The sequence below is a fragment of the Chenopodium album genome, chromosome 4 (assembly GCF_948465745.1).
Source record: "Chenopodium album chromosome 4, dcCheAlbu1.1, whole genome shotgun sequence".
Taxonomy (NCBI): Eukaryota; Viridiplantae; Streptophyta; class Magnoliopsida; order Caryophyllales; family Amaranthaceae; genus Chenopodium; species Chenopodium album.
The window spans coordinates 39,004,373-39,014,706 of NC_137837.1; the positions used below are offsets into that span (position 1 = coordinate 39,004,373).

Sequence of the window (10,334 nt, forward strand, 5' to 3'; positions counted from 1 at the left end):
GATATTGGTTCTATTTGTACGCAAGCTTGTCTTTTGTACATATTGTTGAATAATGGAAAATGAATGATGGAAAAGACGTCCAAAGTCAAAAGAGGCAAGGACATAATAAATGCAATATATAAAAGTCGTCCGAAGTTATAAGAGGCAAGGAAATTTGCTTTGAATATATGTAAATATAAAAAAAAAAATGAAGTGAAAATGAGAAAATTCAAAAATATTTTGATGTGCTCTTCTCTTTTCAAGCATTAAGGACAATGCTTCCTTTTAGCTTGGGGGAGAAGCGTTTACGCTTTTTGTATATATGCTTGTGGATATAGCTTTGAATATGCTTGGGGGTGTTAGTTTGTTTTTGTTTGGTGACTACTTGATTGTGATTCTAAGAAAGGGCCCGCTCTTTGCTTCACTATTAGGGATACCACCATTTTTTTAAAATTTTAGCGTACCCCTAACCTTTTGCCCTTACGTTACAACCTTTGGGAAAGTCCTTTCGACCTAGTGGTTGAGTCATATACCGAGGGAGGGAATTATGAGTTAAAGCCTAAGGAAAAGGGATGCAAGGTCAAGATGTCGAGAACCCATAAATTTTACTCTTTTCCGGTTCCTTCGCGGAACCATGGAGACGCTTACTAAGGGAAGATTTGAAGCCATTGGTAGAACGCGGTTAGATTGGTTGGGATGAAAGTGGATTGGGCCTCATTAGTTCTCTAAGCTTAGCATACATTATGTTTCAATCAACCGTGAAATCTTGAATCATGCATACCCATTTTATATAGAAAAGTGTTCATTCATTTGCTTTTGACTGTTTGTGAAGGTCCTTATCAAGAGCTATTTGTTTGAATTTTTGTTTTACCTTCTTTTCTTTTAAATGATTTTGCCTCATTTTATTTCAAAGAGTTGTGGGTTAAGCTCTTAGGAAACCCTTACGAGACCTCACTCATCCTCATAGGCGACTTTGGGGTTTAAAGGGCTTATTGTAGCTAAAAACAACCGTGATTCCTGCGTTAGTGAGTCTTAGTGTATATTCTTTTTCTCTCTCTTTCTTTTCTAAATAAGCCCTCCTTATTCCTTTTTAGCTTTTGTTTTGCTCGGGACGAGTAAAAGTCTAGCTTGGGGGAATTTGATGAGTGTCATTTACGGCACTCAACCATGGAGACGCTTTTGTTTTGTTTTAGGATGTTTTCACCCTATTTTTCATGGTTTTCTTTTATCATTTTGGTCTTTTCTCCTTTAGTTTCTCTATTTCTTCTTTCTTCGTGTTTTACTTTCCTTTATGTGGTTTTCTTCGTGTTTCCCTTTTATATGGCTCTTTTTCTCTTCTATTATCTCTCTTTGGTTACTTTTGTAGGTGGTGTTGGCTTTGCGAAGGTGTCAAGAAGAGCAAAAAGGGCTAAGAAAAGAAGAAGCAAGCTCCTTGGAGAGGGTGTTCTTCATTTGCCAATTGCCGCGGGCGCGGGTCCTGAGGGCAGCGGGCGCGGATAAAGTGCAGCAAATTGGAGATTTTTGGCAAGAACTCTCCGCGCCCTGGCTGCGGTCTAGCCGCAGCACGGAGATTATAGAGAGACAACTTTCTTTGGAGACCCCCGCAACCCCCTGTTTATGCTTGTGAACAGGGCATCTGCCGCGCCCTTAGTCGCGGGCGTGGGGGTCTTCACCGCGGGCGCGCGTCTTGCCCAGATTGCCCGCGAAGGAGAGTGCGTGGCCGATCATTTTTTCTTCTTTGTCTATAAATACTCTTGTAATTCCTTTTAAAGGCTAACTTTTAGATAATCTTTCATTTGCTTAGCTTTTAGTGAGAGAAACTAGCGAGAAGTTAGAAAGAAAGTAGAGATTGAAATTCTTGGATTTTGATTAGTATTACAACATTGCTTCAACCAAGTTTGGATTTCTTCTTCATATCAATGAAAGTTTGTGAGATTTCTTTCCTTTGAATTTACTTCAATTGTAATTTTCTTTAATGCTTGAATGTTTGGTTTGAATTTTGATTTAGGTTTGTGTTTGGACCCCCTTGTGGGCCCACGTTCATTAAAGACATAAATTACCAAAATGCCCTTAGTTAAACCCTAAACAGGAAAATTCAATCATCATGCACGACACGCATCCCGAGAAACCCTAATATAGCCCAACAGGGCCTAACACGGCCCAAAACGGCCAGATACCCTAATCCTAACCCTAATCAAGTTAGTTAATCCTCTCCTATAAATGTTAATCTTCACAGATTAGCGAGGTAATTAATTCTTTCTCCACACACTCTCTTTCTACAAATTCTCTCTCTAAACACAGTTTACTAACTTAACTGTCGGAGGGGCTTTCTCGGGAACACCCCCCGAGGCAGTTGACTTTCGTTGTTTTGCAGGACCCGGTTTGACCAGACGAGCAGGCTCCCCTTCAACTTCGATCCGAAATTATTTTGCAGAAAAAATTGGCGCCGTCTGTGGGGAATTGTCAAACAAAAAGTCATGGTTACGACTTGTCGAACCGATCCTTCCCAAAATGCTGGTGGCCAAAATCAAACTCAAGGTCAGTCACACCCACCTCTTCAGCCGCGGAACAACCCGCAATCAAACCGAGAAGATGAAGGTGACAACATGGAGGTTGAACAACCCGTTGATCAAGGAAATCAGCAACATGTGACTAGGCAAGATCTAGAAAAGCTCACCGAGCAGTTCAACACAACTCTCCAGGACACCCTCAGACAACTGACCGAAGTTGTGAAAAACAACCAAGTTGGTCCCTCCCATCGGCCACCGCAAGACTAGGGACGCCAAGCGTCGCGGAAAAATCAAAGGTCACAGCCCCACAATGTTCCCCGACGAAGCGGTGGACAAAGCCGTAGGGCACAGCCCGTCGGTACTACTAGGTCAGCTCTAAGTAGATCTGGAAACCGTCGTCGATCTCCTCATGATCGGCCTGTCATATCACCGGTCCGCATAGAATCCAGTCGACACTCTACCGCAAGCCGATGCCGGAGGGAGGGTGAACCGGGAAACCGGGTTAGAGACCCAGATGCTAGACGACTCATTGATGAGATGCGCTTACAACGGCGCGAGATGGACGCCCGAGAACTCATTAACAGACGTAGGATAATCGAGCAACGCCAAGCACGTGATAACGATGAGAATAGGGCACGGAGTCGTAGGCAAAGCCAGAGTCCGAGATCGCCTGATCAGCGATCACCTTCTCGTCGGGAGGATGTAGGAGAATCAGAAGATCCTCCAAGGTAGGACAGATCTGAGCGAGATCCCATATCTCGTCATATAAGCCATAGACCTCGGGAAGAAGAGAGAACTCGAGACCAAGATGAGCAGCCACCACGGTTGCCATCACATTTGTCTACGCCGCTAACTCCATTGAGCCAGGAGTTAATGAATGCCCCAAAAGTGGACAAGGTCAAGATGCCTACCATAGAGCCTTTCGCTGGAACTACCGATCCTGATGAGCACTTAGCCGCATATGCCGCGCAAATGAGTATGCAAACAAGTTGCGAGGCCACATGGTGTAAGTATTTCCCTACTACTCTAAAGGGACAAGCCTTGTTGTGGTTCCAAAAGTGTGTGCCTAAAGGTAGTATCCATAGCTACCAAGACTTGGAACGTGTGTTTGTTAGTCATTTCAAGCACGCAGCAAGACAGAAAAAAACAAGTGTCAATTTGATGGCTGTAATACAAGGGAAAACGGAGACCTTGCAAAACTACATACGAAGGTTCAATCAAGAATCTTTGAAAATTCAAAACTTACCAGATGAGACAGCCCTAACAGCCTTTTTGGCCGGGCTGAGTTCCACGGATTTCAAATTTAAGCTGATCGAGTCAGGGGTTTCAACCCTCACTGAAGCCATGGAGCGGGCACATAAGAATATACAAGCCTCCGAAGTTTGTGGCACAAGCCGTGAGAATAATCCACCAGAGAAAAAAAGGAAACATGAGGATGAACCTTCAAGGAGCCAACCATCCAAACGATCCAACCTGATCACAGATCAGGGTAACGACCCTCGGTACAACCGTAATCGTCGAGAGATCTATTTGGACATTAAAGAGAAAAACATGTTGCCAAGGCCTCCTGTAGTTCGGACCCCCAAGGAGAAGAGGGACAAGAGACTCTGGTGCGAGTATCATCGCGAATGTGGGCATACCACAAAGAATTGTAGGGAGTTAAAGAAAGCCCTTGATCAACTTGCTGACGAAGGAAAACTTAACAGATACCTCAAAGAATCTGACCGCTAGAACAAGGAGAAGGAAAAGGCAAGAGATACTCGCAGCGACGACACCGGTGGACATGTCGCCGTCATTGCCGGTGGCTTAGCACTCGGAGGATCGATGAACCAAGCAAAAGACAACCTACGAACCTTGCAACATCAAGTGCTCAAGGTCACACCCGTTTCAACGCCTTCTTTGCCTATCATGACGTTTGGTGGAAATTTAGAACGCCCTTTGCAAGTCCCTCACGACGACCCCTTGGTCATTGAGATGAAAATTGCCAACTTAAGAGTTAGTCGAGTGCTCGTCGATAGAGGGTCATCAGCAGACCTCATCACCCTTGATTGCTTGAGGTGTTTGAAATACAACGAAGAAGATCTAACACCTGTAGACAGACCCTTAATCGGCATTGGGGGACAGTCCGTCTTCCCAAAGGGACAATCCGTTTACCAGTTTGACTTGGTCCCAAAGGGAAGGGTAGATCGGTGATTACCCACTTTTTGGTGGTGGACACACCCTTGCCCTACAATGTCATACTTGGACGACCGTTATTGAACAAGGTAAAGGCAGCCATATCAGTCTATCAGCTGCTCATGCAATTCGAGCTTGAAGATGGAACAGTTGGGAAAGTATATGGAGACCAAGGATCCGCTAGAGAATGCTACGTCAATAGCTTGAAGCGAGCATCTGAAGCACCCGCTGAACCATCAAAGAAGAACAAAGTAACCAACCCTTCCGTCCTTTTCACTGAAGAATCTAGGGGGGTAGACAAACCCCAGCCCATAGAAGAAGATAAGGAAGAAGTCATTGGCAGTTCAGAAGAAACGGTGCGGGTCGGAACAAATATCGACGCTGCATTGCGCACTCAAATAATGAATGTTCTTAAGGCACATCGTGATGTCTTTGCCTACTCAGTAGGTGAGATGCCCGGCATAGACCCTGCCATTATGACCCATCGCTTGAACATCAAGCCTGGCTACAAGCCTGTTAAACAAAAGTTGAGGCATCAAGGCCCCGAGCAAACCACAACGGCTGCAGCAGAAGTAAAGAAGCTACTCGAAGCAGGGTTCATTAAAGAATGCCAGTATACGGATTGGCTTGCGAATGTTGTGTTGGTCAAGAAACCCTCTGGGGCATGGAGGATGTGCGTCGACTTCACTGACTTAAACAAGGCGTGCCCCAAGGATGACCATCCTCTCCCTAAGATAGACAAACTTGTGGATTCAACGGCTTGACATGCTCTATTCAGCTTCATGGATGCAAACGCGGGATATCATCAAATCCCCATGGCAGAAGAAGACCAGCCACATACCGCGTTCATCACTAACCAAGGAGTATATTGTTACAAGGCCATGCCTTTCGGCCTCAAAAATGCTGGAGCCACATACCAGAGGTTCATCAACAAAATCTTCGAAGGGCAATTAGGGAGAAACGTCGAAGCCTACGTTGATGACATGATAGTAAAGAGTCGTCATGAGAAGGACCATGTCACAGACTTGGTCGAAAGGCTTGCGACATTGAGAAAATATGGGATGAAGTTAAATCCCAGAAAGTGTGTTTGGAGTCAAGGGAGGCAAATTCCTTGGCTTCCTTGTTTATGAGAGGGGCATTGAAGCTAACCCCGACAAAATCAGATCCATCCTAGATATGCAGACCCCTAGAAGTGTAAAGGAGGTGCAGAGGCTGACCGGCTGCATAGCCGCCTTGGGCAGGTTTCTTTCATAGTCGGCAGACAAGAGCTTATCCTTTTTCAACACACTCAAGAGAAAAGTGTTCCAATGGGACGCAGCAGCCGAGGTCGCCTTCCAACAGCTAAATGAACACTTGGCCTCTCTTCCCAAGTTGGTTTCCCCTCTGCCAGGGGAGATATTGTTCTTATATTTGGCTATATCAGAATACTCGTCTAACGTAGTGTTGGTTGTCGAGAGGGATAGATCACAACACCCGGTATATTTCGTTAGCCATGCTTACAGAGGAGCAGAGTCAAAGTATTCCCAAATTGAGAAGTTTGTGTTCGCCCTAGTCATGGCAAGCCGAAAGCTGAAGCCATACTTCCAGTCTCACCCCATAAAATTTTTGACTAGCCATCCTATAAAGAAGGCAATCAAAGGGAGAAACCACTTCAATAGAATGACAGATTGGGCAGACCAGCTTGCAGATTTTGGCCTTGAGTATGAGCCTAGAAGGGCAATTAAAGCACAAGCTCTAGCAGACTTCATCGCCGAATGCACTCATCGCCCTAATGATGATGGATCCAAACCATGGCAGTTATATGTAGATGGCTCCTCCTTTAAGGCAAGAAGCGGGGCCGACATTTTAATCATGTCACCGAGCAGCGAGAAGTTTGAGTATGTAGTCAAGTTCGACTTCAACGCCTCAAACAATGAGGCTGAATATGAAGCCTCATCTTGGGGCTAGAGTTGTGCCTGGTGGTGGGAGCCATGGCAGTTCATGCCTTTTCTAACTCCTAATTAATCGTGAGCCAAGTCCAAGGGGAATTCGAAGCCAAGGAAGATAGCATGCGCATGTATCTCAACAAGGTTAAAGAAACCGCTTCGCCGTTGTCCGAATTTCAGATAACCAACTGGCTGATGCCCTTGCGCAAATGGCTAGGTCCGCCCAGGGGCTCGGCCCTCGCTCTATAATATGGGAAGTTCTCAAACAGCGAAGCATCAATGCGCCTGCAGTTCACTACTTGAACCGATCAGATACTTGGATGGATCAAATAGTGCACTACATGCGAGACAAAAAACTCTCAGAAGATCCTAAAGAGGCCGACACAATCAAGAAACGAGTAGAATGTTTCATTTGGCACGAAGGAAACCTATACAAGAAGTCGTACACTCATCCCCTCCTCAAGTGCATAACTCAGAAGATGAAGATTATGTGCTACGAGAAATACACCAAGGAGCTTGTGGAAGTCATCAAGGGGCTCGATGCATAGCAGGAAAAGCACTAAGGGTAGGGTTTTATTGGCCTACTCTAAGGGAGGATGCGACCAAATTAGTACAAAAGTGCGACAAGTGTCAGAAGTTCGCCAATGTGCAAAGGCTCCCCTCGAGCCCGCTACAAACAATCATCGCCACCCTACCATTTGACAAGTGGGTCATGGATTTGCTTGGACCATTCCCAGCAGCTTCAGGGCAAAGAAGATTCCTCATGGTCGCCATAGACTACTTTACTAAGTGGATCGAGGCCGAACCCCTAGCCTCAATCACTGATAAGCAAATTCAAAAGTTCATATGGCGCAACATCATCACAAGGTTTGGCGTGCCCAGAAGTCTCGTGTCAGACAATGGGAGACAATTCTATAGTCGACCGACTGTTGAGTATTGCAAGAGATTTGGAATACACCTAAACTTTAGTGCTGTATCTCACCCTCAAGCGAATGGCCTAGCTGAGGCTGCAAACAAAATCATACTCCACAACCTACAAACTATGTTGGAAGGGGTCATGGGTTGATGACCTACCAGGTGTTCTATTGTCAGCTAGAACAACTCCGAAAGATGCAACGGGCCAAACCCTGTTCGCCCTTGTTTATGGCAACGAGGCTGTGCTACCAGTCGAAATAGGGATTCCATCGCCCAGGATCACATTCTACAATTATAGGGTGAATGAAGAAAACAAAAGCATGGATTTAGATCTATTGCCTGAAATAAGAGGCAACGCCCTACTCAGATCAATCGCACAAAAACAGAAAATGACCCGTCACTTCAATAAGAGGGTCAAGGAGAAGCAGATCGGAGTAGGAGATTGGGTGCTACGCAATATAGAGGCCACAGGTCGTAAGCTCGAGCTAGGAAAGATATCGCCCAATTGGGAAGGGCCCTATAAGGTCACAGAACAAGTTGCAAAAGGGACCTTTCGCCTAGAAACTCCCGAAGGCAGAGCCTTAGAAAGGCCATGGAACGCGAAGAACCTCAGAAGGTTTTATGTTTAAATTCATGTTTTTCAGTATTCAATTTAGTTTATTTTTCAACGCTTACGCGATGAAATGGGGGCATGGGTACTACATATAAAGGCTATGTGAACATTTCGTCATTGTAAGACGTTTGGTCATAGAATAAGTGCATTTGTTGCCACACTAGTAATCAATTTCCATTAATTACTTCATATTTTCCATTCGCAATTTTCGTTTCCATTTTACCACAAAGTTACAAGTTTACCATCATCGCCCATCCAAGGGGCTTATAAGCCCCTTAAGGCGTCAGACACATTACCGCCCATCCATAGGGCTCATTAACCCCACGGGGCACTAAACACATTGCCGACCAGCCCCTTGGGGCGTCAGACACATTACCGCCCATTCATAGGGCTCATTAACCCCACGGGGCACTAAACACATTGCCGCCCATCCAAGGGGCTCATAAGCCCTAAGGGGCGTTAGACACATTACCGCCCATCCATAGGGCTTATTAACCCCACGGGGCACTAAACGCATTGTCGTCGATCCAAGGGGATTATAAGCTCCTTGGGGGCGTCAGACACATTATCGCCCATCCAAGGGGCTCATTAGCCCCAAGGAGCACCAAAGGGCATCAAACGTAATAAATACAAGTAAACATAAGTGAGCTAGAACAATCTGTTTCTTCATTGAAGTTGCCTTATATACAAGTCTACTTGAAAATAAAGGGATACAAGAGCAAGGAAAAGCAATAAAAAGGAAACTAGTTATGATGAGAATGAGAGCTAGAAACATCATCCTCGGAAGCATCACCCTTGAAACCACCCTTTTTTAGCACATGATATTGATGATTGCCCACGAAGCATTGATCAACGGTTGGTTGATGCTCGTAGGCTTGATTACCTTGGCCCTCATCGTAGAGCGAAAAATTCTTCATCATCTCATCAAGCTCGCTCTTGAGGATTTCTTGGTACTTGCCATAGAGAGGCTCGAACTGAAGGTCAGGGTGAACAAGTTCGAAGGCAGCCTGTAGGCGACGGACTCCTGTTTCTTGCCCTAACTCATTAGCTTCGACGCACTCTTCTTCAATATAGTCCCGGTCATCTATTGTTTGGAGCCAAGCCTTCGCCATCTCTTATTGAGTAGCACCAGCCGCCCTCAACTGCTCCTCAACATTTGCCAACTTTTCCTTTGCGGACTCCAACTCCTCTAGAGTCGTCTTCAACTGTTCCTTGATCTGATTCTTTTCTTTTCTAAGCCGGAACTTCTTCGCGATAGAAGTTTTCTTAAGGCTCGTTATCTCTTCGAGTTGTGAATGTAGATTGGCAACCTGCTCCTTAAGCGAATTGAATTCTTGTACAAGTGCATACTTTTCCTTAGCTAGGCCAGCGACCATAAGCCCTCGCTGTGCTAACGCGGCGGCCCGTACCGAATACTAAAGATGATGAATAAGGCATGTTAATCACGACACAACAGTAAAAGTAACAATAAGAAGAAAGAAGGTCACAAACCTCAGCCCATGATTGCTGCATAATCCTAAACTCTTCCTCGTGATCCAAGCCTTTAAAGTGGTCCGCATCAACAGTCGAATAAAGGTGACCTAAAGCCGACTCGGCACGGGCCTCTTTTCCCGAGCCATCGAGGTCCCAAAACGAGGCCCTACTAGATGAGCCACTCTCGTCATTGCGCCTACTCCTTTTGGGGCTTGGCGGACCCTGAGGGGATGGCACCATCTACCGAGGGGAGGGCCCCAACAGGTCATTGTCGTCTAGCATTGTTGAAGACAAAGCTTGGTAATCTTCAGGAGCCGTACTAGAGCTTTGCCCTGGTATCTCCACCGGAGCTGAGGTAACTTTCCCCTGGGTCTTCTACAAAAATGACAGATCAGTAAGATTCAAACCATTTAAAGTCAACAAAGATAGCTTACCAAGAGTGGGGGAGGTATCTCCCGGGTTCCGTTCTTTAGTAGCTTCCTCACCGCAGCAGCTTGTAGGGCAAGGGCTTTCCGAGTTTTCAATGTTTCTGAATCCATGAATCCTGCACAGAATTAGGAAGAAGTTAGAACAACAACACAAAGATACCTATAATCATAATGCATGTGGAAGACCCCCCTTCTTGCATACCCTCTGAGTGGAAGCCAAGGCCAATTGTACAAAGCTTCTTTTCATCCTCTAAAAAGGCTCGGTTGGGTATCCAATTCATGGGTAATTGAACAGCGTCGCCATTGACCACAAGAC

General features: G+C 45.5%; 3 protein-coding genes across 3 annotated transcripts; all 3 read left to right on the plus strand.

Annotated features, from left to right (window-relative positions):
* Positions 1-3,362: 3,362 nt before the first annotated feature.
* LOC145627861 (uncharacterized) lies at positions 3,363-4,220 on the plus strand. The gene has a single exon (XM_081680205.1). The coding sequence runs from the start codon at positions 3,363-3,365 to the stop codon at positions 4,218-4,220; it is 858 nt and encodes a 285-aa protein (XP_081536331.1).
* Positions 4,221-4,397: 177 nt separating this feature from the next.
* Positions 4,398-5,428, plus strand: LOC145627862 (uncharacterized). The gene is made up of 2 exons (XM_081680206.1): positions 4,398-4,670; positions 4,754-5,428. Exons 1-2 carry the CDS (start codon positions 4,398-4,400, stop codon positions 5,426-5,428), a joined length of 948 nt encoding a protein of 315 aa, XP_081536332.1.
* Positions 5,429-5,564: 136 nt separating this feature from the next.
* Positions 5,565-6,611, plus strand: LOC145627863 (uncharacterized). The gene is made up of 2 exons (XM_081680207.1): positions 5,565-5,586; positions 6,088-6,611. The coding sequence occupies exons 1-2, from the start codon at positions 5,565-5,567 to the stop codon at positions 6,609-6,611; spliced, it is 546 nt and encodes a 181-aa protein (XP_081536333.1).
* Positions 6,612-10,334: the final 3,723 nt, after the last annotated feature.

Bases quoted from the DNA above. Each gene is read 5' to 3' on its own strand.
- LOC145627861 (XM_081680205.1), top strand. From the start codon at position 3,363: ATGAATGCCCCAAAAGTGGACAAGGTCAAGATGCCTACCATAGAGCCT.
- LOC145627862 (XM_081680206.1), top strand. From the start codon at position 4,398: ATGACGTTTGGTGGAAATTTAGAACGCCCTTTGCAAGTCCCTCACGAC. The intron at 4,671-4,753 runs GTAGATCGGTGA...TTATTGAACAAG, and splicing joins ACTTGGTCCCAAAGGGAAGG to GTAAAGGCAGCCATATCAGT.
- LOC145627863 (XM_081680207.1), top strand. From the start codon at position 5,565: ATGCTGGAGCCACATACCAGAG. The intron at 5,587-6,087 runs GTTCATCAACAA...TGGCTATATCAG, and splicing joins GCTGGAGCCACATACCAGAG to AATACTCGTCTAACGTAGTG.